This window comes from Mus caroli, unplaced genomic scaffold (assembly GCF_978045245.1).
Source record: "Mus caroli unplaced genomic scaffold, Mus_caroli_1 scaffold_1, whole genome shotgun sequence".
NCBI lineage: Eukaryota > Metazoa > Chordata > Mammalia > Rodentia > Muridae > Mus > Mus caroli.
Genome location: NW_028227256.1, coordinates 184,470,861 through 184,498,114, shown reverse-complemented (window position 1 = coordinate 184,498,114; position 27,254 = coordinate 184,470,861). Strand labels below are relative to the sequence as shown.

The window sequence follows — 27,254 nt, the reverse complement described above, 5'->3', positions numbered from 1 at the left end:
GTTTCCACAATGACTGAATCTAGAATTCCATACTTTAAGTCATGTCATAATTTCCAACAAAATGTAAAGATTACGAGGTTTAAAAATTAGCTAAAAATATATGAGCTGGTTTATGTATTTATCTTATCTCAAAGAATTTCCTTGGGCAGATGGAACTGTAAGCTAGTTTTATGAGGTGTATGGTTAGGTTTAATGGGAGGGGAATGTTTGACAGTTAAGCTAGAGGCTACAAACATTCTAGCCTAAAGAAGAGATTGTTTTTAACATCTTTTTAAGAGATGCCTTTGCAGGCAAGTTCAGTTTTCTCAGTTGTGCAGAAGTCTTTCAATTCCCAACCAAGAGGAAATACAAAGTAGATCCCAGGTGAGGGGGGGTTCCCTTCCTGTGTATTCCTAATTTCCCCAGCCTCAGGAGTCTGAGCTCCACTCTTTCCAGAAGGGCCCTGCATTGGCTTGGAAGCCTCTTACAGCTTTGGGGAAGGAGTCTAGCTGGATTTAAAGTGCAGGTAGGTTATGATGGCCTCAGGGAGCAGAACACACAAAACCTCCCCACACTACTACCAACCCCTTGCAAACCCACACAGTCTATGTTTTACTTTGACCTGCTGACCTTTCTTGCTCATCATGGAAATTCCCCAAGGACAAAGAACACTGGTGGGTTCTGCTTAGATGACTGCTGCTGTTGGGCACCAAGAGTTTCTCCTGATCTCCAGTGATCTTGTGTAACAGCACTGGCTTGACCAGCCAGGGATCAATCAGTGTGCCAGGAGGTTGAGCCAGCAGGTTGAATCATGGGGAAAGGGAGGGTATCTCAGAGCTGGTGCATAATATGCCCCTTTCCAGTGGTGGGTATTTTATCTCAGGTTTCCAAGTTCACAAGGCTGTGGACCCAGAACAGCACTTTGAGAACCAGTATTTAGCAAATACAGCAAATATCTGTAGATTTTTTGACCCAAGAATTCAACAGGCCACCTGTCTTTTTCTTGTCAATGTTGTGATGTAACCAACTGAGTGGAGGAATCAACCCTAGAGCGCTAAGAGCAGAGCTCTGGACATCCTAGCACATGTCTACAGATTCTGTTTCTTCGTTCTTTGTCAGAACACATATGTAAGACCTTTCTTCAACGTTGTTTCTTTGTTTTATTTGTTTGTTTGTCTTTTTTCCCCAGACAGGGTAGTCCTGGCTGTCCTATAACTCACTCTGTAGACCAGGCTGACTTCAAACTTAGAGATTCACCTGCCTCAGCCTCCTGAGTGCTGGGACTAAAGGCATGTGCCACCACTGTCGGATTTTGTTTCTTTGTTGTTGTTGTTTCTTGTTTGTTTTGTTTTGTCTTCCTATATATCCCTAGTCAGCTTAGAACGGCTGATGTCTAGTCTAGGCTGGCTTCCCACCCATGACAGTCTTCCTACCTCAGCCTCCAAAACATTGAGATTATGAGTGTGCACTGCTATGCCTGACCCCCCTCCCCTTTTGAGACCTCTTTGAGCGTTATGGGGTAGGGGTAGCATTGCTCCATGTAGAGACTTTTGATGGGAGAATGGAATTGTCTTGTCACCCTTTAGAGTACCCAGGACTTTCAGTTAAACAAGCGGAAGATGGTGGGGACTGAAAAACTCTGACTACTACTCAGCCTGCCCCCCACCATAGAGAGGACAGGAATTTGAGCACACAGAGCCCTTTATTTGGTACCCTGGGACATGCAGCTGGTTTTGTTCCTTCTCTTTGCCTCTAATGAATTCTGTCAGGCAGCAAGAGAGCTTCCCTCCTGGGCACATTCACAAAGACCCAGTGGCCACTTGGCAGCTTTGCAAGGGACCTGAGGATAGATTTGTGCAGGATCCAGGGCTCCAACTTCCCTTCTGTTTTCTCATGTGGTCCCGACAGCACCATTCAATATTGACTTGCCTGGGTACATAGAGAAGAGACAGGCTCTGAAAAGCTAGATCACGCTCCTGAGTGTATTCAGCCACCAAGCTGGTATTAGAACTGAGATCCCCACTGAGACCTTTCCTGTCCTGAGATCTTCATGTTCTGTGTGAATGTAGCAGGGCCTTTCTTCAAAGAGAAACCATGGGGGTCTCCTGCTCAGTCAGAAAAAGAGAGCCTGTAGAAAATTCTAGAACAGCTGGGGATATAGCTCAGTTGTAGAGCAATTGCATGACATACACAAGGCCCTGGATTACTTCCTAATACCACCAGGAAGGAAGCACCAGTGAAGAAGAAAGGAAGGAAGGAAGGAAGGAAGGAAGGAAGGAAGGAAGGAAGGAAGGAAGGAAGGGAGGGAGGGAGGGAGGGAGGGAGGAAGGAAGGAAGGGAGCAAGGAAGGAAGGGAGGGAGGGAGGGAGGAAGGGAGGGAGGGAGGAAGGGAGGAAGAAGAAGGAAGAAAGGTCGGTCATAGTGTGTACAACATTTGGCTTTGTTTCATAGTTTCTTTCTCTGTCTCTGTCTCTCTCTGTTTCTCTCTCTGCCTCCCCTCACCTTGGTTTCTGTCTCTCTGTCTCTTTCTGTCTCTCTGTCTGCCCTTAGCCTCTGACTATGTTGGCTATGCTCCCTTGTGATGGTACTAGGTGATATTTCACTGAGAGATTCTCACAGACACTTGTTAACTCAAAATGTTCAGCCTACCTGTTGCTAGGGCTCCTCTGACCCTAGCTGCCTGTGATATTTCCAAGCAGGCATATTCTTCCCCATAAGTCTGTTGCTCTATCCCAAGATATTGTAAGTTCCCTAGTGGCTTATGCTTGGCAAGTAAAGTGGGCTAGGGATCCCCAGTGGATGTTTTCCTGAATGCACCATGACACTGCCATCAAGGGACGGGGCAGTTGCCATCACAAAATAACTTGAGTGTTGTGCCTGACCCCAGCTCTTCTAAGTATAGAGGACAATAGTGATCACCATGCAATCCAAGAACCTTGTGTGAGGCTAGGACCAGCAGAGAGCAAAGGGCAGAAGCAGCAAATCCTGGCAGGATAGGTCAGTACAAGGGCTGAGGTTCCAAGCTCACACCCATTGTCCTATAGGACTTCACATCAAAGAAATGAATTAAAACATTATCAAATATTTCAAAATGATACCATAGGGCATTCAACTTAGAGTAAGGGCCTGAATATGAGGCCCCCGCACCTGCTCTGGTCACAAGGCCAAGAAGTCAGCTCTGGTCTATGCAGAAGTAAAGAACTGTAAATAAAAGACACCTGAGCCCAAGGTGCTTTTATAGAGAGAATGCAGTATATCTAATAAATTACTTATTTGGAACAGACTCAAATCAGTATGTTATGTTTATGAAGTCATACGTGATTAAATGCTGCATTTAGCTTTCTGTATACAGATACTTTGCAAATTATTGAGGAGTTAAATCCCTGTGCCCCCAGCTCTCCAATTCCCCAAATTCGATTTAGCAAAACTATGTAGCCAGAGCAGGGGAGGGGTAGACGACCACTCGACCCGTGACACAGGAATCTCCAGTGCACAAGCTTTTCTCTGAGTGCAAGGCATGGGAATGAATGCATTGGGGGAAATTACAGAGTCAGTGGCTGCTGGGAAAGCCAAAGGGTTGGAGGGAAATCAGTTTGCTTGAGTTGAAAAAGTGGGTCAGAAACAGAGAGGGAGGAGTGGGCCAGGCTGTGCATGTGGGTAAACTGGCGCCGGTCAAGTGGGAGTACCTGGCCACCTGGCCAGAAGGAGAACGGAAGCTGGGATTGGAATTACAGAGGATTATAGCAAGAACCCATCCCAGAGGGGAAAGTGAGTTCTTGGAGGAAGCAGAGGAAACAGCTCATTCCTTCAAGCTCATTCCTAAGTGGGTGGATCTGGGCTGCACAAGCCATTAAACCCCTACCCTGCTGCTCTGGTGGCGGCCTGAGCTGAGGGAGCAGGCTTGCCATGTTCTGGTTCTGGCTGGAGGTAACCTAGCCCATTTCGTTTAGAGCAGTTTTCAGCAATACCCTTTACCCACAAACATTTGGCAAGTTGCTCAAGCCCCTCATCCAGGTCAGGGGTCTTGCGATCTGTAAGCAGGTGACAGTAGGGGACAGCTCTTGGGTCAGCAGCTTTTATTGGCTTGTCACATCCTCCTCCAGGCCTGGTTGTTTCACCCGGCTTCAAAACCTGACCAGAGACATTGGTTGGGCCTGCTCAGACATCCTGCCACCTCACGTATTAACTGGAACCTAAATGCAGATTGATATTATCAGTCAGTTGAAATATAAGCTGTCTAAATGGTTCTGCGAAGCAGCAGAGACAACTCTGTGCCTGGGGTGGAGGGAGCACAGAAGAGGGACCACATTTAGCCGTCAAGCCACTCTTGTAAATATTTGCCAATGCCCCTTCAGTGCTCAAAAGCCTGGGACAGGATCATTTGGGGATTTGCTTAGAAGAAGTAGAAACAAAATTGACCTCATGGTTCGAGGCAGCTGTAAAAAAGGAAACTGTGTGCGTATGGGCAGAAGACCAGAAAGGGGGAAAAAATTGTTCAAAGTTTAATAAACACAAAAGAGAATAAAAATAAATCTGCAAAGCACTTATTTACAAACTTGATAAAGGAGAAGATTATGGTGGAAGGGTGTGAAAGACGGCTGTTTGTAGAAGTCGAAATTGTTCCGGAGGGGCTCCATGGAAAGAAAAAGAGGAAAAGGAGGAGCTGTTTACTCTGGCTAATGGCAGGAAGCACACAAAACGGGTCTTGCTCTTCCAGGAGGCGCTTTCAAAGGATGTTTGAAGCCTCTGCTGTCTAACTCAGAGGATAAGCGAAGATGAATGTGGCCATGATTCCTGTAGATGGCTCTGGCCAAGAGGGCATGCAAAGCCAGAGTGCCTGGCCTGAGCTCTGCCCGCCTGGCGTGCTGTGCCAGGACAACCGACCTGTTTTCAGCTGCACTGCTTAGCATAGGACCAGGAGTCATGACTCCTGGGATGGGTATATTCCAAGCAGAGAAAAGCCAGTGTTGTCTCGGCAGCTGCCTTGTGGAATTGTGATGTTCAGAGGCTCCAAGGACTCTTCAGGTGGTCTGAAGGCTTCACACAAGTCTGTCCCACTGAGAACAGCCAACACAGTGTTTCAGTGAATCCTTTCTTTTCTCCAAAATCTGCTTATTTTAGATGTGTGGGGCTATTTGTTTGTTTGTTTCTGAGAGTTCTGGTTTGTGAGCCCACGAAGCCTGAACTCACAAGGCAATTGACTTGGAAGTCCATGAGCCTACATTCACAGAGTCTTGAGGATATGGGGAGAGATAAGAAAGGGCACCTGTTGGACAATCCAGAGAATACCCCACCCAGGGATCCATCCCATAATCAGCCACCAAACCCAGACACTATTGCATATGCCAGCAAGATTTTGCTGAAGGGACCCTGTTATAGCTGTCTCCTATGAGGCGATGCCAGTGCCTTGCAAATACAGAAGTGGATGCTCACAGTCATTTATAAGATGAAACACAGGGCCCCCAATGGAGAAGCTAGAGAAAGCACCCAAGGAGCTGAAGGGGTCTGCAACCCTATAGGTGGAACAACAATATGAACTAACCAGTACCCCCAGAGCTCATGACTCTAACTGCGTATGTAGCAGAAGATGGCCTAGTTGGACATCACTGGGAAGAGAGGCCCCTTGGTATTGCAAACTTTATATGCCCCAGTACAGGGGAAATCCAGGACCAAGAAGCAGGAGTGGGTGGGGAGGGGAGCAGGGCAGAGGGAGGGTATAAGGAACTTTCGGGATAGCATTTGAAATGTATATAAAGAAAATATCTTAAAAAAAAAAAGGGCACCCGTGCTGCAAAGCCTGCAGCGCTCCTAAAGGTGAGGAAATCTGCTTTGTATCTCACACTCCAGTAACATTGTCAAGGCATGGATTTCCCAGGAAATCATGAGGGCTATTTATAGCTGATCAGCAAGATGACTCGTTTAATAAGTTAGTATTACCAATAACCAGATATCTGACCCGTTCGAGACACTCATTGATGATCAACTATGTAAACAAGAAATCTTTGGTGAAATCCCTATATTCAGAGTCCTGCCCTGTGGGGAGGAGGAAGAAATTCCTTGCAAGTAGTCTCTATTTTCCAGAGTTTAAAATTTTTTTACAGGAAAAAACAAAATGAAGAAACAAACAAACAAACAATGCAGAAACAGTCAAAGTGTTTAAAGAGAAACATAACTGGGGACGATCATGTTGTAATGATGTCATGTGTGTGTAAGCACAAGAAGTAGAGTGTCCAGATCAGCTAGAACATTCTAGAATGGGGAAGGTATATTCACAGGCGAGAATTGGGTGATTATAGAAACATACTTAAAAGCCAGTGTTCTGTTGGCCCACCCAGTGTTGGTGCTCAATAAGTGTTGGAAGTGAAATCAAAGAGACAGGGCAGCCTGCTTGGGTCTTAGGGTAATCTCACGCCCATATTCAGAGGCAAAGGACAGTTGCTGGAAAATTACAGAAGATTCTAACCAATTCGTGGTCTTGAACTTGTCATGTAACATCACATGTGTTGTCTTCCATGAGACTCCAAAGTAAAGGGATTGGTGCTTTATTCTTCCCCTTTCGTAGCTAGGATCACCTTTTACCTACAGATGAAGTTGCCTTCCCCCAAGAATTTGAAGGCTGACCCAGGTGTGGGCAGTTTGTGGGTCTGCTCTTGTTTTATTCAGATTTTCTTGTCATGACTTGGTCATGTGTGTGCATACCCAGACTTTAAAAGTAAAAAAAAAACAAAAAAGAAAAGAAAGAAAGAAAGAAAGAAAGAAAAGACCTGGTCCATGAGCCTGAATAGGAGTAGGGTAGCTGGGTGCCAAACTTTCAAGGAAAAGCCACATGGGGAGAAAGAAACCTTGCCATTTAGGAGCTATTTTCTTGGCATATCTGATTAAAGTGTATGCAAGCCCAGCAGCTCTCTCCAGCCATCAACTGTCATGAACTTGTTCCAATTCGTAACCATCTGGGGTTTTCCACTGGTCTGTCAGCCTTCAAAAGACTGGGTTAACTGCTTGCATTCAGATGTGGTGGTTGGAAATGGTTTGTTAATCGCTCTTAATCTGCTTCTCCTGGAACCAAACACACATGTTGATTTTAGTTTGTTCCTGGTTAAATTGCTAATGGTATTAAATTGGTCATTGGAAACCAAACTCTGTAGCCATTTCCCTTTATGGCTCCTTGGGATTATCTCACACTGTGGTCTTTCTTGAGAGCATGATGGATTGAATCTTTCTCAACGGTGGTTGTGCTAACTTTTTACAGATGCCATCCCGCCCACTTTCTACAGACCCTACTTCAGAACCGTCCGCTTTGATGTCTCAACAATGGAGAAAAATGCTTCGAATCTGGTGAAGGCAGAGTTCAGGGTCTTCCGCTTGCAAAACCCCAAAGCCAGAGTGGCCGAGCAGCGGATTGAACTGTACCAGGTAACCAACCTGTGCTCTGGTTGAGTGAGTGCGTGAGACACTTTCTACTCCTAGGATTTCCTTCTATATGCTTCCGTGATACTTTGTTGATACTCTCACTGAAACAGCTGCTCCCTCTTCACTCGGCAAGGCAGAGACATAGAATGGAATACCAACACTGCACACCCTGGAGAACTCAACCTAGACTCTAGTGCACAGGTCAGACCTGTGGCCTAGAAAGCCAGATCACACGGACCACCCTAGGCAGAGAAGCTGAGTGGGGTCTCCTTTCTCCTTTACTCGCCTCTCCTTTTCCTCATCTCTTTTCTCTCTACCTCATTTCCTGTTTCTTATAACCTGTCTTGTCTCTGCTTCCCATTTTTTCCCCTCTCCCACAGCCAATCCCGAATGTACTGGCCTCTAGCCTACATGTGCAGATTCTGTTCTACGCTGTGCCAGTTGCCCTGACATCTCCTGATATCTCATCTTGTCAGTAGAGCTGCTAGGTGCTGTTTAAACTACAGGGGAAGAGTGGGGTCCTTGAGATTTCAGATATAGACTCTGAATCAAGGGTCTCAGGGGAAGTTTGTGGGTCTGAGGTTTGAATCATAGGCTCTATGTGAAATGCAGATACTCCTTTTCTACATGTTCTGTTTTAAAGAGGTCTCCCATTGGCGTACTTTTTACACTAGTTATTGCTTAGTACACAAGTTTATTGTGTTCTTATATCTCTACCTCCCTTCCAACTCTTATTCCTTTCTAACCCCTCCCAACACCCCAACACTAGGTAAGAGAGAAAGAAGGTTAGAAGGGAAGGAAGGTGTAGACCTCATTAGGCTACTTTCAGCTGATTAAGGATATAAAGTTCCTTGGGGCAAGGCCAGTCTTAGTCATCAGGATATCTAGCAAATCAGCAAACCAGCAATAGCAAATGCAGCAGCAGGGACCAGCAGGGACCAGCAGGGACCAGCAGCATGGTGGGGGAGCAGGGATAGGGATAGGAGTAGGGATGGGGGTAGGGATGGGGGTAGGGGTGGGGGTAGGGGTGGGGAATGGGAGCAGCAGTGGGAAACTGCAGCTGTCCCTCCTTCTTGGGTCTCTTCCCTTTATACCCTCTCCCCTCCAGAATCCCCAGAATTAAACTATGTGCAGCTGGCAAAAATCACACCCCTGCTAGTGCATGATGCAAATCACAATCACCTGCTGTGAAGCAGCCTAGTATTCTACATCTGGGATTAAAACAAGAACATAAAACTTACATAACTGAGTTTTCTAAGAATTTCACCACTGTCTTCAGGTAATCTGTGTGTACCATGAAGCTGTTCTTTAAAACCCTACATCTGGTGAGGAAGGCAGATGTACAAACCCAGAGCTTAAATGTCATCATGTCAAGGGAACAACATTTGCATGCGTAGAAAGCAGAGACTGGGAGCTCTCAAGGCATCAGTGCTCAAATAAGGCTTCCAAAACCATTTTAAAGTATATTAAAACAAGGTGAGGGGTCATTCTGAGCAGAAACAGCAGTGTGGTGACAGGCATTCCAATATGTTGTACTTATTTATTTATTTATTTATTTATGCAGTGTTGGGAATCAGGCTCAGTGCTTTGTGTATGTGGGGCAAGCACTCTACCACTGAGCTAAGCCATAAGCTCCCAACATCTGAGTCTTTGTGGGCTTATTGTATGTACCCAGGATAAAGTGTTCCATGCCTGGAATTAAGAAAAAAAACAGGAGAAGGTGGCCTTCAGGCAGAGTATAACAGAGAGAGGCTTAAGGAGACTAAGAACAGATCCCTGGTTCAGGCAGTGTGGTTCACAGGTAGGCTTATTTGAAGAAGAAGAAAAAAAGCAATTGACATTTATATGTAGAAATGTCATTGTTCTGGGTTTTAATTATTTGAAAAGTTGAATAATCAAGATTAGGATTTTCCTCATTCATTATGAAAATGGGAAATTACAGTGTACCTGCTATCTGTGAGTTCATGAGAATATATGAATAACTATTAAACAGAAGTTACTTATGGAGTATACATTTCCTTGTCCATCATTCATTTGGATTATGAGTTGTTAGTTAAGAACATAAGTGAGAAGCATGGAATTAGACAAGGGGGAGCATGGAAGATGCCCCAGCAGCAATGATGTCCCTTTGGACTTGAGATTTTTACCAGTATAATGGAGTGATGCTGGCCAGAAAACCCAGCCATGGAAGTAAGGTCTGCAGAGGACCATTTCCTTGATACCAACCCCTATAAAGTCCACCCTTATTCTATCTCTTTCACTCCCGAGCTGTCCTCTAGAGGATGTCTGCTTCTGATCCCTTTATTGGAAGCTCCATTTTTCTTTGCCGTTTTTTGTCAGCTTACCATTGGAGTGGAGATGGTGGTACTGTTTTTGGAGCCGTTGGTCATATGTGTGTGTGTGTGTGTGTGTGTGTGTGTGTGTGTGTGCATCACTGTGAACTTAGCACGAGAGTGCTCCTCTCCAGTGTAATCCATTAGAACCTTAGCAGGGGGGCTGGAGAGATGGCTCAGTGGTTAAGAACCCTGACTGTTCTTCTGAAGGTGCTGAGTTCAAATCCCAGTAACCACATGGAGGCTCACAACCATTTGTAATGAGATCTGATGCCCTCTTCTGGAGTGTCTGAAGACAACTATAGTGTAAATAAATCTTTTTTTAAAAAGAAAGAAAGAACCTTAACAGGAGGAAATCAAAGCTGACCTCTTACCTCCTACTCTCTGCAACTTCCATCTTGCCCCATTACACCTGGTCTCTACAGGGTCCAGCTGAAGGGGAGCAGACACAGTGCCATGATACAACAGCTCACGAAAACAGCAGCACAACCATAGATCCTCTCTGTCCATTTCATATTTTAGTTTGAGCTGCAAAAGAATTAAATATTTAGACTTAAAGATGAAGTGGAGAACTGATGTTTGTGGAGCAAAATAATTTTAGGAGAGAGAACAAATCATCACCCACAGAAGCAGATGGCCTACATAGTTCATCTGGGCAGGAATCTGAAATGTGCATCGGAGGCTTTAGAGTGTAAGTTAGGATGACAGTGGATGGGCTGGACCTTCACTTGGAGAGATCTGGGTTCCTTAGATGTGAAAGGATGGGTGCCTAGCTACTGTGGGGGAAACAGTGCTAATGGAGTTAATGAAAACTGCCACTCTTTCCTCCACCCACACCAAGTGTGTGTGTGTGTGTGTGTGTGTGTGTGTATGTGTGTGTGAAAGAGAGAGAGGGGGAGAGAGAGAGAGAGAGAGAGAATGCTCAGCTTTCATTTCTCATATTGCCCAAGAGGATATAAAATAAAAAGAGGTCAGCCAGAAAACCTGACTGTCTGTTAAATTAGACTTGCAAAGTATGCTACTGAAAAAAAAAGTTATACTGTGCTCCTGTTGTATGGAATTTTACAACACACAATCCCCTTAAGACTGATCTTACCTCTGGCGCCACATCGGAGACATACACAGCATAGCAACCATTTCAGCCACCCTCCAAAACAAATAAACAAACAAAACAACCATGATGCATTAAAACACACTCTTCACACAAGGCCATTGATATCTCAGGGTCTTAAGAGTGATCAAATGACCTGCCTGCCTCATAAGGAGGTTCAATTGTTAGCATTTCTATTAAGTCATGATGCTACCCTGAGTCAACTAGCCTTGTGAGGAGATGGGACCCAGAAAGTCACACAGACAGCAGTCCTTCTTGTCCATACTAAAAAAAAAAAAAAAAAAAAAAAAAAAAAAAATCCCAATCATTCAATAGTGACTAATGGTGCTAGTATTGCTGTTTTTATAATAATATAACCCAGGAACAATAGAACAATGTTGATAGTACTAACTCACACAGTATGTACTATGCACTGTGTGATGCTCTCTCTCTGTGTGTGTGTGTGTGTGTGAAAAGAGACATTCACCCTTTATAAAAAAAAAAAAAAAAAACCCTTCAAGGTAGGTACTGCCATCCCCTGTATGTTATAAACAAGGATACCAAGAGCCTGATGAACTTCAGTGACTTTGTTGGCCACTGGACTTGAGGAGAGCTATGTCTGGATTCCAATCCAGGCTGTCTGGCTCTGGGAGCCATATTCTCGACCTCTCCACCATATCTGCAGAAAGCACACGGCTGTGGTGCTGGAACCATGTGTGTTGAAGGTATAGCTTTGGCCCTTTGCAAGTCGGTGTGATCCAAATACAAAGCACATTGCTTGTCAGAGATGTGTCGGGTGCAGAGTTCATTCGTGGAAACTTCCTGGGCAGGCTCTGTCTCCAGCAATTACCACTGTAATTTCCCAAGCACTCTTTTGAACTTTCGTAGAACAATATCTCTAATTTATAGTCTGGCTCCCAAATGTCATAAACAAACCTTGAGCTCTGTAGTCCCTATCACACAGGGTCTGATTCCTGCCTGCTCCCCCATGAGCTGCCTCAGGGCTTACTTAGAGAACATTTCCCACACCCTCTGAGCACGAGCATGAGCCCTTTGCAGTAGAGGAGAAAAGGAACTTGGTAACTAGCCATCCCTGGGCTTGCTTGTGATCCCTACCTTTTTCCGTATTGGCTTTTTGGCCCAGCAAATGTCTCTCCTCTCTCAGCCTCTACATCATAAACTGGAGCGAAAGGTTTTCTGGAATGGGTCTCTGAGGCAATGTGCCTTCCAAGAGTTGCATATCAAAAGCAGAGGTGGACTAGTATCTGGATCTAGTGGTCACCTAGAGGAGGTACTTCTTCTACAACCGGCTTGTGGTTAGGAAATGACTTACAGTGCTGTCTGTTCTCTCTGGTTGGACTTGGTCTGACCTGGTTCCTGCTATGAAGAGAGCAGAGCAGAGTGCTGAATGCCATTTTAGGGCTTGTGTGTTCACTTGATTAGATCTCTAAGGATGGTGAGTGGGCAAGGGGCCGTGATGTGTCTTTTGTGTCCTTTGGAGAATTACTGTAATGCAATTAAGTCAATGGGGACAGCCCTTTGCTTTGCTCCCCGTCTCTTACTAGTATCTCCTGATCCATTATCAAAAAATTTGCTATTATGAATTGATTTTTAATTTTTAAATTTTTGTGTATATGATGCCGCACGTGCCTCATGTCCACTGAGGCCAGACAGGGTACATCAGATTCCCCACAACTGGCATTACAAATGTTTGTGAACCTCCCAGTGTAGACACTGGGAATGGGTTCCCTGGAAGAGACCCTAACCACAACCCCCTCTGAACTGACTTTCAATAAGGTTCTTTTTATCATGCAGCAAATGTCTCATCTCTCAACTCTTCTATAATCTCCTTAAGGCCAAAGTCTCTCCCAAGGGAGAAAACATGCTTATTGTATGACTCTGGCATTTTGATAAAGTTCAAAATAGCTTTTGATAGGACTTTTGTTCTATAAGTAGGCTTAGAACATAGCTCTTAAGGATCCCCCGCAAGGACAGATCTAGATATTTAAAAGGTAGTCTCTCAGTTGGGGTTCTATTGCTGTGAAGCGACAATGAATAAGGCAACTCTTTTTTTTTTTTTTTTAATTGAGACAGGGTTTCTCTGTGTAGCCCTGGCTGTCCTGGAACTCACTCTGTAGACCAGGCTGGCCTCGAACTCAGAAATCGGCCTGCCTCTGCCTCCCGAGTGCTGGGATTAAAGGTGTGCACCACCAACGCCTGGCTAAGGCAACTCTTATAAAGTGAGCTGGCTTACAGTTTAGGAGGTTCAGTCCATTATCATCATGGTGGGATGCAGAGAAGCAGGCAGGCAGACATGATGCTAGAGGAGGAGCTGAGAGTTCTTCATCTCGACCACAAGGCAGTCAAGAGAAGACTATCCCACTGTAGAAAGAGGCCCTCCTTCATCTTGAGTGGACCTTGAGCACTAGGAGTCCTTAAAGCCACACCCACAGAGATATGTTTCCTCCAAAAAGACCACACCCTATTCTAACAGGACACACCTTCTAATACTGTCACTTTCTGAGTGCCAAACATTCAAACACATGAGGCTATGGGGGGGGCAAATCTATTCAAGCCACTACAGGTGATATATATATATATATATATATATATATATATATATATATAAACTGCTGTGCTAGTGGAGAGTTTAGACAATGAGGTGAATGGTTCTGGTTTTCAGTTAGATAGGAAGTCAGGCCCCTTCAGACTGCTGTGTCCGTGCTAGTGTGAAAAGTGCTACTTTCTGGCTTAGACTACTATATGGTTCCCAAATGCTGGTCCCTGGTCTATCACATCCACTCTCTACACATTCCCTGCTAAGGCTTGGGTCTACCCACAATGTACTTCTAGAGGTACCCATGTGCCTGGCTTCCATCTGTAACTTGCTGGTAACGTTGTGCCCTACCCTGTCTGTCACCTCAGGGTCTACTTTCCAATAGAGCCACCTCTGCCCTCAGCTTTTCTTTTCTCCTTGATGATGCTCTTCATCATCATATGCCTTTGGTTGTGCGCTCAGTCCATCTTCATGCTGCTTTCCCCTTGCCCCATTACCCTTGCCTGCACAATAGCTGCTTAGTAGGTGCTTTTAAATGAAGTCAAGAAAAAAATTCACAAGAACACTGTTAAAATAAATGGCTGACACCCTAAGTGCTTCTTTAAGAACTGTCACTCACTTCTTTAACTCTGGGAAACATACTACATTGATTTTTAAAGATCTCTCTCCAAATATTGATAAAGGAATGTACTTACCTACCCATTTTGTGTTGTTTATTAAGAAGCTGCAACCTACATAATAACAATGTAAGTTTTTAAAAACTAAGATTCTATAACAAGTTAATGAGACTGATACTCTTGGGTTTAGGCATGGCTTGTCTCTTAATGACACATGTATTCAAGGTATGACTGCCAATGGGAGGCTGTAGTCAAATGGTAGAGCATTGAAGAAGTGAGGCATGATGGGAAATTAGTGCCTTGAAGGAAGCACCTTGACAGTGGTTGACTTTCATGTTGTGGTGGGAATTAGGTCTAGTGAGACTGAGTTGTTCTTTCTCCCACAGTGGCTTATTATATTGAGGGTCCAAAGGTTACCTCAATTTCCCCTAAAAAGGCAGACTCTCTGACTTTGTCCAAAATTGAGTCTAGGCTCAATTGAAGCTGGACCACATAGAGAAGGATTTCTGGTGGTTAGATAAAAGCCGGCATTCCTCAGGAATGTGAGAAAGGGATTGCCATCTAATAAATAAGGGATTTCCCTTGCCTCTGCAGAAGGGACATATGGCTCTCCACTGACATAGACCTGTGATATCTATTAGCACATCCAAGCCTACACTGGCCTCCAGGCCCCTCAGTCCCTAGTCATACGTACTTACATACTTACCAAAGCACCCACCTTAGTTTAGTACTTAGTTTAGTTTGGTACTTAGTTTAGTTTGGTACTTAGTTTAGTTTGGTACTTAGTTTAGTTTGGTACTTACATACTTACCAAAGCACCCACCTTAGTTTAGTACTTAGTTTAGTTTGGTACTTAGTTTAGTTTAGTACTTAGTTTAGTTTGGTACTTACATACTTACCAAAGCACCCACCTTAGTTTAGTCTCCTGGCCCTTCTCACCTCCCCCACCTTTCTCTATTCATCTCTTTCTTGATATTCTCTCTCTCTCTCTCTCTCTCTCTCTCTCTCTCTCTCTCAACATTCTCTGCTATTCTCCCTGCTTCTTAAGCCCTGGCCACCATGTCCAGTCTGTTCCTCATTTTCTAGACTCTGAACTCTTCCAGATGTCTCTGTCTCTCCCATGATAAAAACCTTCCCCTTGGTCATGGAACAGCCATTTCAGTGTTTTCTTTACTGTGTCCCTTGCATACACCACGAAGCAAGGCTACCCTATGTTGGTCTCTCTCTGCTTACTCATGCCACTTTGGCACACACTGTCATCATGCTATGATATAACTCATGTGTCCTTACTTTCATCCCCTTACACTATGAGCCAGACAATCCTCTTTTCTCTACAAAGTACAGAGCCTCAGGCATTTTGTCATTATGGCAGGAAGCAAACTAAGATGACAACCACTAAGCTCTCTATCTTTTAAAAAAACAAACAAAAATAGACCTACTATTGACTTGTTTAAGCTTATTACTGTATAGCCCCTCTCACTAATGAAAACACTCAGATGAATGTAAAGGTATACACAAATTATAATTCATGTGAATTGTAGGTACTGGGAAGTAGAAAAGAAGGTATTAGAAATATGTTCTTCAAGCCTATGTGTGTTCATGTCAGCTCAGAGAATTGGAACAGGAAATCAGAGAAGAAAATCAGAAGAAAGCCCCGGGCAGTCAGTCCATGGGCCTATCTCAGAATCAGCCCCATCTGTGGCAAGAGACAACTGCATCACTGGTGCAGTGCATAGTCCTAGCCTGGGTGGCATAGCCACCAAGGAGTGAGGGAGTTTAGCCAGCAAAAGGATACCATGTCCTCGAACCATTGAGTGCCATGCTGCATGGTCTCTCTCCTGCACTGACATGATTCAGTCTGGTAGAATCCCTTCTCAAGCTGTGAGAGAGGTCAGCGATGACCTCCCATGTTCCTCTGAGTGGCAGCATGTAGATTTCAAGTGACAAAGGTCTCTTTCATCCCTTAGACCTGGAGAAGTGAATTTACTTGTTTATGCCATATGCAGTCACAGTTGGCACAAAGGCCCATCTGTAGAGAAGGAAGGAAAGAAAGGGGAACAAGAGAGAATTGTAAGGTGTTTCCATCACAGAGTGATGTGAAGTGGTGTGTGTGTGTGTGTGTGTGTTTGTGTGTCTATGTCTGTGTGTGTGTCTGTGCTATGTATCTCTCTCTCTCTCTCTGTGTATCTGAACACATATCTGGTAGCATTAGCATAAAGGTCATTAAAGATTCTGTGTGTTCTTCTTGATCATGGCTGCACACATGATTATGCATATCATAGGTGTCTAGGAAGTACTAAGCTACATACTGTAAAGGGAAAACACTCATGAGTGTTTCAAGCTGACTCTGCAAGCTGTCCTTGCTAGGCATAAATTACTTGGGACTTCTTGGAAGGGTACAATTACAAAGGAGCCATGACAATTACAGGACATGGCCTTAGCAGAAGTCGTAAGTACTAGGCAGGCTAAGCCACCTCCGAAGGTAATAATGTCAGCCTTGATTTGTGAGGCACCTCTAACGTGGCCAAGTATGACAAGGAATAAAGTTACAGTTCTGCCTCTGGAAAAGAAAAAAATCATTTCACCTAGCTCTGATTCTCTAGAACGTTCCACTTTCCTTCACTTGGTAATTCTCTTTTCTGCTCCCTGCGCCCCCTGCTCCTGTTGGTATAATCCCTTATCCAGTTACAGACCCTAATGATTCCATTCTCAGTATATGTGTAAGCTCTGTGGCTGGTGTGTGGATATGTATAAAGTCCCAGGGAGTTTTCATTTGCTACTATCAAAGACTGATCCATCAGGGACTTACCTATCGCTTGAGGCGTGCTTCTAGGTTTGTTAGTGATAAGAATTTACCAGGACAGGGCTGTATGAGGTGCCAGGGGAAGATTGTGTGGAGCAATAAGGAAACGATGGAGAGAACATTCCTTGCCCTGAAGGATATTTCTGTTAGGTCACACATCACAAGCTTCCTTCATGGCATGGCGTGTGTGCACTGTCACCAGCTAGGTTGGTTTTCCCTCTCCAAAGGTATATTGAGGTACTAATTCCTAAAATATGATCTCCTTTGCAGTTAAGTTCACTGCAGAGATAATTCGTTAAGATGGAACCATACTGGAAGAGGATGGCCCCATAATAGCCGACTGGCTGACTAATGCCCACTACAAGAGGACCCCATGAACTCAGAGATGCACCAGAAGAGTGACATCTCATGACATTTTAGCTAATACATAACTTGGTTTTGAAAACCCACAGGTTTAGAGAGTGAGAGATTGGGTGTGCCTGACTCCAAAGCTCTTCACACTTTTCCTGGCACTGATGATCTTCAAGGGCACTTTGCATAGATCAGAGGAGTCTCCTGTGAACCTCAAGGGCCATGGAGTGGGTGGAGTAGGCAGTCCTTTCACCCAGGTGAATGAGACTTCTCACCTAACAGGCCCTGCAGTTCTTTCACTGAAATTCCACTTTCTCTGCTGTAGGTAGTGCATCATAAAGTGTGACCTGGAGACAACCAACCAGGATGGAAGGAACTGCACCAGTAATGGGTCCTGGTTTGGGCGCTGTGATGTTAGCTTGGACACCAACATGATGAAGACATTGAAAAGCAGTAGCAGATGTGATGTCAAGACAAGGATGATAGATAGAGATGATAGATAGATAGATAGATAGATAGATAGATAGATAGATAGATGTGTATGTTTGTTTCTTGAAAGGGAAACATCTGTATTTTCAATCAAAATATAAATCACAGAAGTATAGATTACAGCAGTGAGGTCCAGAGTCCTGGCCTGAAGCCTTTGGATCACTTGGGAATATGGCACACATACAGGCTCTTAGATTCTTATCCTGTGAAACTGGAGCTGGGCTAGTGATCTGTGGTCATGAGCCCTGAGATTTTTCCTATGTGGGCATCAATCTTTCCCTCCTCTTTTTGTATTTCTTTCATCTCATTTTAGAAAGGATTTGGGGTAGAAAATTAGACTTAACAATAAGCTATGTATAACAACTAAGATCTATTGGTGATAGATAGATAGATAGATAGATAGATAGATAGATAGATAGATAGATAGATTTGCTGGGCATCATGGTGTATGGCTGTAATCCCAGACAGACAGACAGACAGACAGACAGACACACACACACACACACACACACACACACACACAAAGAGAGAGAGAGAGAGTCAGAGACAGAAACATAAACTATTGACTTCATGGATGGTGGATGTGGCTACTGCCCAAGAAAGTAATTCACATTAAAAGTGTGCCCCAAACAAGGAAAGTAAATGTCCCCCCAGTCCACATTTTGTATCCCTTCCATAATCTAGACCACATAATGGACTTTATTGAACAACTAATCTTTAGAGAGACATGGAGAAGACATCTTTACTTGGTAGCACAGATCTAAGTCACAGCTACCCAGGGGGTGGGGGTAGGGTGCAGAGGTAGGAGGGCTATAAGTTCAGAGAAAGCCTGGTCCAGAATGAATTCAGTTATGGCATGAACAACTCAGTGAGACCCTGTGTTAAAATTAAAAATAAGAGGGATGACAATGTAGCTCAGTGATAAAGCACTTGCCTTGGACCAGTGCTCAGTGCTGGGGGTGGGCATGGGGGCATTACCAGAACAGTGAAGCACCTTGTATTGGACCTGAAGAGAACCAGCACTTATGACTGAAGCTGTCATGGAGAACAAAGAGAATTCCACAATTTGCTAGAACGAGCAAGAACAATATTAGAAAACCCTCTTCTCTAAGTGTTTTGGCTCTTCCTTCCAGGCTTCGCCAGTATGTGTGAGCAGCACTTCAGGTTTTCCCCTCTTTGGCTATAGGGTGCAGAGATTCAGAACCATGCTGTCTACCCCACGGGGTTTTTGTTGGACTGAAAACAAACATGAAAATATTTGAAGAGCCCAATTGCCTGTGCAGACACAAGGCAGCAGAACTACGGTGAACTGAGCGCACTTGGGTGAAATGATCAGATAAGGTAGAATATAAAGAATATGAAATATCTAGAGGTGACAGACAGAGGCCTTTCGTGAAAAGTCAAGAGGAGAGGAGGGGCCTTTGCACAAAAAGAGAGATGAGAGTGAGCCGGGTCGGGCTGGAGGAACCAGCCTCTGCTGAGCCTCTCCAGTCTTCAGGTTTATAGTTCCGAAGTTCATAGCTTGGGGTCAAGCACATGCAAGAGGTTCATGGTGGCAGCCAAGATAGCATACACTGGGATCAGCATTCCTTAATACACTGGAAATCCTACTTCTATTTAAGCACTCCTAGACATTAATGACAGTTGGAACACTGGAAACGTTAAGGCCAATATGAGCAAGATGAGCTGACACCAGTTCTCGCAGCTCAGGATTTTCTCTATAGCCCTGTTGTAAACTTTCTCCTCAGTTCTCCTGCAGGCTCATTGATGCCAGGATACGGATGGATAGTGATGTCCATTTCCCAAAGCTTTCCTGCAAGGCTGTGGTATCTCATGGAGGGATGTCACACTTGGTACTGAGCCAAATCCCAAGTTGATTTATAGTATTATTCTTTTACGGTGAAGATTTTTCTCTGGCTGTAATTTCCAACTAGACTTTTACATTTTTTTTAACCCCCAAACTATTTGGTAACACGGTGACTTTCACCTCCAGCCACTCCCCAACTGGCTGCTTTCCAGGGGTGGAGGGATGAATGAATCCTTTTGTGCAGTAGTTTTGTAACTCGCGAAGGACTTAAAACCTTGCCAAAGGTGAGCTGTGAGTATGTTGCACATGTTGGATATGACTTGTCCATATTAGTAACGTAATGAAGGTGGCCCTGTGGGTGGCAGCCGAGCCAGAGACCCTGTCCTGGCTTCTAATTTATGGAGAAACTTCTGTTGGTCAGTTCTTAGAGATCAAGACTATGGAGTGGCTCTGTGGGTAAAAGTGCTTGCTACCAAACACAAAGACCCAAGTTTGATCCCTAAGACTCATAATGATAGAAGGCAAGAGTCTGACTGTGACAGGTTGTCCTCTGATCTTCACATGTTCACTGTGTCACTCATGGGTGAGCGCACACACACACATACATACATTCACACACACACACACACATACACACACATACACACACTCATACACATACACACACAATATACACACACATACACATACACACACTCATACACGCACATACACATACATACACACACACATACACACATACACATACACACACATACACACACAATATACACACACATACACATACACACACTCATACACGCACATACACATACATACACACACACATACACACATACACATACACACACACACACAGGGTTATAAAAATGAGACAAACTTTAAATTACCTTAACTTGATTATGTATGAGTACATGTATATATGCTCACACACAATAGCATGTTGTGGCTGTGTTTTCCAAGAATTTTTAAGAATTGAAGAATTTCTTTAACAAAGCTATTTATATATATATATACATATATATATGTGTGTGTGTATGTGTGTGTTACATTTTTCTAAGGATCCTATCAGACTTTGTCATCTTTAATCCTGACTTTTTACTTTCTTGAAATAGAGAAGATTCAAGAAAATCACTGAGAACTAAAGAGCAGATCTTTCTAGGTTTTTAGTATTGTTTTGTTTTGGTATTTATTTTATAGCTTTTTCTCTCTCTCATCTAAAATTAGAAAAAAAATACTGTGGTAAAATATATACAAAGAATAAAATGCATCTTTCAGCTGTGTCTGCTTGCTGCCAGGGGCATCGTGTTCTCAGTGCTCTGTGGTTAACACCACTGCCCACTGCCAGTATTTTAAGGCACCCCTCTCTTTGAAAAAACTGAAGTAACTGTATGTGCATGTGTGGTTGTGTGAGTATGCAATGATGCTTCAGTTTGGGATCAGAGGACAACTTGGAGGGGTCAGCGCTCCAACGATGTAGGTATGGAGGGTCAACTGAGGACACTAGTCATGGCAGAAAGTTTCTTTCCCCACTGAGCCATCTCACCAGCTCAGGATTGGTGTTGTTCACATTAATCATCCAAAACAGAAACTCTGCTTCCATTTATCCAAACAGTGACTTATTACCCTACCTGCAACCCGTACAGCATTTGACTTTCTTTCTGTATGAACTCTCCTGGCCTGTCTTCTCATGTGAGTGGGGTACTTTGGGTTTTGCCTTGGCCTTCTTCTCTGAGTTTGCTGTCCTCAAGGTTCATGCATTTTGTAGGAGCTTTCATGATTCCCTCTCTCTCCCTGGATGATCAAGAGTCTACGGTATGCATGTATTACATTTTGCTTGTGCATACATCTAGTGATGAGCATTTGGTCCTTCTCCACCCTTTGGCTCTGTGTGTGATGTCGATGTGGACATCAGTGTGGTGGTCTGAATGAGGATGGGCTCCGTAGGCTCGTATGTGTGTTGGTGAAATGTTTAGGAGCATTTAGGAGGTGTGGACTGGCTAGAGGAAGTGTGTCACTGGGGGTGGGGTTTGAGCTTTCAAAAGCCCAGGCTGGGCCCAGCCCCTTCTGCCTGTGTATCAGGATAGAAGTTCTCAGCTACTGTTCCAGCATCATGCCCGCCTGGTGGGTGCCATGCTACCCACCGTGATGACCATGGACTCACCCTCTGAGACTATAATCAAGCTCCCAATGAAATGCTTTCTTTTATAAGCTGCCCTGGTCACACTGTCTCTCCATAGCAATAGAAAGGTGACTAAGATAACTGGTATATTATGTGCTCGTGCCTGGACTCTCAATTCTTTGGGGCTATAGGTAGAAATTGTTTATTCTGGATCACATAGCTTTGCACTTTGGAGGAACTGCTACACTGTTTTTTTTAAAAAAAATACCCCTTTTCCCCCTTATAGAAAGTCAGCATCATGAAGATAATAACTATTTTTTTTTTCCAGAGAAGCAACAGCTAGCTCCCTTTTCCTTTGGTCTTGTATGGCAACAGCTTCTAGCCATTTAATTAGCCTGGATGATTTTAATACCAAGCCCAGGTGTCACCAACCAGTTGAGAAACTTGCTCGATGGGTGTTTGCTAAGCACACAGTTCAACTGGAAATACCAGAAGAGCTTAGGATGTAGTGTACTCAAAAGAGCCTCAGCATACTGCAGAGGATAGAGTCTGGGGTGGATGGGCAGCATTGGTTAACTGGGCCAAGGAAGACAGCTGCTCGTCGACTGCCGACCAAATTACCTCGGCCATGATAATGTGTAGAAAGAAACACAGAAACAAGTGCTTTGGATCCAGAAGGAGCCAGCAGCTGCTCACATTCATGGCCCTGCTTTAGAGACAGGAGAAAGGCTCAGGCAGCCAAGGCTAAAATATAATGGGAAGCTGACAGGTCTAGTCTGGTTTTGTGTGTGTGTGTGGATAGAATTATGTACATGTGTCATATATATATATATATATATATATATTACATATTTGATAAATGTTTAATTTTACATGAGAGATTTATAGTCATAAAGCACTTCTATCATAGTATCAAATAATTATATAATAGTCAATTTATATATGATTGCTTTAACAATGAAAATGAGGTTTTGTTCTGGGTAGTATCCCTAAGTATTAATTATATGAAAATGAATAAGCTATACGCTGTTGCTGTTAGTCAATAGCACAGAAAAGATGCAAATTACCATATGACAATACACTACTACAGGAAACCTACTAGGAGAAAAACTCAAAGCAGAACGGTGCATTCTGGGCATACTCTGAGCTGTTGTCCAACAAGGGGGGCGAGCGAGTGAAGTCATTCCTCTATGTTTTTGTCCGTCTTATTCCATACAGCACACAGTTTTGCCCTTTATTCTTAGTTGGATAAGTTGTATCTTAATCATCCAAGACAGGCTCTTATCCCTAGAGACTCAGCGGATGCTACGCTGTGTCTTCATTGTTTATGTCAGCCTCCACTACATATGCATTCTGCAGCATCAAGAGTTATTATGATCCTGTTCAAAGATTTTTTGTTTGATTATTGAATTCTTTCTACTCTATGAAAAAGGGTCGTGACCCCACAGTTCCACTCTGACTGTCATAACAAAGTGGGAAAATGGCTCTAGGGTGGGGAGGGCTTTGAATCCTTTCTGATTTTCCATTTGCTTAATCTACTTTACAGGAATCTTTGGAGGATTAAATTAAACTAAGTAGTGTGTGTTAAGCCCAGAGCCCATTGTACTCAGCCTTCAAGTCACAGGCATTCATTTTCTTTAACTGGTAAAAAGAACCTCTTGCCTATTGCAGGATGGTGATCACCCCACATCCTTCCCCTTAGTTGGTTTGTCCATGGGGGCAAGCCTATGGGTAAGTTTGTCTAAAGTTCATGAGGACACCTGAGCACATAAATGTATAGATGGGGTTTCTTTCTTCCCTGCCCTTTCTTTCCCTTCCTCTCCCTCTTTCCTTCCCTTCCCTTCTTTCTAATTTTTTCTTCTCTTCTCCATCCTTCCTCCTCCTCTTCCTCTTTTCCTTCCTTCCCTCCCCTTCTTTATTGCTTTATTTCCTTTTATAGAATTTTTCTCCTTCCTTCCTTCCTTCCTTCCTTCCTTCCTTCCTTCCTTCCTTCCTTCCTTCCTTCCTTCCTTCCTTCCTTCCTCTTTCCTTCTTTCTTTGTTTCTCCCTCCTCCCTTCTTAATCCTCCCTCCATCCTTCCCTCCCTCCCTCCTTCCTCCTCCCCTCCCTCCATCCTCCCTTCTTTTCTTCTTTCGGTATGTTGGGGCTCTAACTCAGGGCCTTGTGGATGCTAGATAAGCCCTCCCCCTGTAAGGTACTGCCCCAGCTCTTGCTACTTTCTTCGCCATACTTTATCAGTTCTGGGGTAGAATCTACACTAACCCCAAATATTCTGGAAGCATTTATTGCCATGTTACCTGAAACAAATCGTGGCTGTGGGGGGAAATGCACACCCAACTAGTTGGAAGGTAACATGTTTTGGTTTTATGGTTTACCAGAGAATGGATATAGATAGCTACCAGGTGTCTAGAGAGTCATTAGTAGTTGTTGATGCAGTGGAGTACTACACTTTGAAATGATGTCAAGTTGGTGGCATGGCCCCATGACCTGAAGAAGCTTATGAATTTACTAGAGGGACCAAGTATGAAACACCCTCAAAATTAGATTGAGTACTAGGAAGACATGTATAAAACACTGTGCTCTGAGCCCCTATGCACTACCGAAAGATAATCCACTGCAGTGGACTTTGGATTCGCTAGAGCCCTGGGAGACTCAGGGTCATAGTTTAGTTCACAAAACAAAGTCGCAGACTTCATAGCATAAAATGGTGGGTTCTCAGAGAGCTTCTGTCAGCAAAGTAAAATAATGGTCGTCACTTTTCTTCTGATGTCGGACTTTATGGTTGTCTTTATGGATGTCATCTTCATCAGAACACACAGTGAACTGAGTAGTTATACTTTACAAAGCAAAGGCCTGGTGTTGTGTTCTCATGCCCATGACATGGTTGTCAGGATGACAGTGCAGGAGTCCAGACTCAGAGCCCAGTATCAATAATGACTCAGAATAACACGCGTGGTTAGGGTTTGGTCATGCCGTCAGCAGCCAGCTGAGTGCTTTTTCCTGCTCTTTTTTTTTTTCTCTCTAGATCCTTAAATCCAAAGACTTAACATCTCCCACCCAGCGCTACATCGATAGCAAGGTTGTGAAAACCAGAGCGGAGGGTGAATGGCTCTCCTTCGACGTGACAGACGCTGTGCAGGAGTGGCTTCACCACAAAGGTTACAAAAAAACCTTCTTTCTCTCTCTCTAGAAGTGACCCCCACAGCTTGTGACCTGTCCTCCGACATAGACATGCGTACAAATGACTCCCTAACTTAATGTTTTCCAGACAGGAACCTGGGGTTTAAAATAAGTTTACACTGCCCCTGCTGTACCTTTGTGCCGTCTAATAATTACATCATCCCGAATAAAAGCGAAGAGCTCGAGGCGAGATTCGCAGGTAACGGAAGCTTGGTTTTTACTGTGAGAATCTCTTTGGGGTAGGGGAGAGGTGTGATAAAGTCAGTTTGCGTTGTGAAAATGATGTTGTTTGGTGAGGTGTGGGAACTCTCATTTATTTGAGCAATGATTTGCTTAGCAGTGGATAGAAGAAAGCAGAAACTAGGCCTGGAGAAATGGCTCAATGGTTAAGATCGGAGTTTAGTTCCTAGAATCCACACTAGAGAGCTCAAAACTGCTTACAGTGCCTGCTCCAGGGCAATGTGCTGACTTCTGACTTCCAGTGGCACCTGTACTCAAGTGCACACACCAATGCATATACAGAGTTAAGAAATAAAATAACAGCATTTTCTTTTAAGGAGGAAGGGTTGGGAGAAAAGAATAGATTCCAGGTTTTTCACTGCTTCATATCTAGTAATGAACCTAGCTAGTTAATCCTGTGAACTAGCAGCCAGTTAAGTCTGTTTTTCTTCACTTAAGCGAATCAACTTACCATATGCTGAGATTAGTAGGCATCAGGGATTCCAGAGAATTCATTTCTAAGCAAAACTTCAAGCATCAACAAGTACATTTCACTCAAGAAGAGTGTTGCCTCACTCCTCAGCTTCTGTAACTTACCCTCTAGGTGTGGGGACATACGGCCTTTAGCTAGCTTGTACCCGTCATTGTGAGTGCCTTCCCTTCCAGATTTCTGTAGCAGCTAGAAACACAGACTGAGACCTCTATTTCCCCTGCTCATCTTTAAGTTGAACTCATCGAAACCCAGAGTGAATAAAGATGCTGAGGGTCCAAGTCACTTGGCTTATTAGGCGGTGAATTGTTGGTTGGCGAGGTGAAAGAGAAGTCCCTGCCCACACACTGCTGTGGCATCTGCCTACGTCCCCTTATGACCCCACCTGGGACCTCCATCCACTTTAAAAATCCTCAGTGCCCCCTTGGTCATGGAAAAACACTCCCAGAGGTGTAGAGATTTATTTCGGTCTCTAGACCAGCCACGATTCTCCTGAGTGGAGATTAAATGCTTAAACTGGCAGCCTCTCGAGCATGCTGTGGGGAGCTCAGATTTCTAAATCTCAGATGGAATCAGAAAAGTGTGGAGGATGCCATAAAATAAATGAAAAAGCTCTTTCTGCACAGCTTCCCAAAATAGCATTAGGTAAGGGTGACTCCTGTTTCACCTAAACCCAGTCCATGGCTGTTCAGCTAAGCCTCAGTTTATGCTCATTAGGGAAGTCTTCTGAGTGGAGCAGTCTCAGGAAGAGAGGGAACCAGCGGGCGACAAGGCATGCTCTATGGCCGTGTGTTCTGTTGCTGAGAGCTCACACACAGCCCACACTGAAGATGGACTAAAATAAACTGCCTAGCTTGCCCTTGGACCATAGGTCAAAGACTTCTTGTGTAGTGACTTTTCCCAGTAACAGTCCTGTCTTCAACACAGCACCACCTTTGGACAAGAGGCCCATTTAGATGTGTTCCTTGTCATTTGTGGGCAGCCCGTTGTGCCATATCTGCTGCTGTGGGGAATGGTGGTAGCCAGTTAATGAGGCTGTGATAGTCGTCGCTGCTGTTTGTGACCATATACAGGGGTGGAGGGACTATATTATAAAAATATTGCTGCTTATATTTGATAAAGGTAAAGCTAAATGTTTATTACCCAAATGCATTTTTTTCAAGGTATTGATGGCACCTCTACATATGCCAGTGGTGACCAGAAAACTATAAAGTCCACTAGGAAAAAAACCAGTGGGAAGACCCCACATCTCCTGCTAATGTTGTTGCCCTCCTACAGACTGGAGTCACAACAGTCCAGCCGGCGGAGGAAGCGTGCTTTGGATGCTGCCTATTGCTTTAGGTAAAGGAATGAAAATAAAAGCACGCGTCTGAGTCGGCTGGCTCTCGCCTTGCCTTTGCTTTCTCTTCCATACATTGACCTGACCTGAAGTCACTGCTTAAGGCCAGGTATAGAGGATGGTTGCGCTTTTGACTCTTGTAAGAACATTCTTCCCAAGGGTTTTCTAAAAATATTTTATTTATTTATTTTTATTAAAATGTAATTATAGTACATGATTTCCCTCCTTCATCTCCTCCCTTTTGTCCTATGTTTCCTCCCAAATTCATGACTTCTTTTTCTTCAAAAAATATATATGCAAATAAATATATGTGTAACATATATGCAAAAATATCTAAATACAACCTGCTGTTACTTAATTTGTATATGTTTTAAGGCTGATCACTTTGTGTTGGATAAACACTTATGGGGTGCATTCCTAGGGAAGACTAATTCTCCACCTGTTGGCCACCATTGATTGTTTGTAGGT

The 27,254-nt window shown here is 43.9% G+C and overlaps 1 protein-coding gene across 2 annotated transcripts in view; it reads left to right on the top strand.

The window, feature by feature from the left end:
- The window catches only part of Tgfb2 (transforming growth factor beta 2), an 82,801-nt gene that overhangs the window by 49,428 nt on the left and 6,119 nt on the right, over positions 1-27,254 (top strand). For both annotated transcript variants that reach the window (XM_021160653.2, XM_021160661.2), the window contains 4 exons: positions 7,229-7,392; positions 24,584-24,716; positions 24,827-24,937; positions 26,611-26,788. In XM_021160653.2, the coding sequence (XP_021016312.1) occupies positions 7,229-7,392; positions 24,584-24,716; positions 24,827-24,937; positions 26,611-26,788 (586 nt within the window). The remainder of the gene's footprint in view (positions 1-7,228; positions 7,393-24,583; positions 24,717-24,826; positions 24,938-26,610; positions 26,789-27,254) is intronic.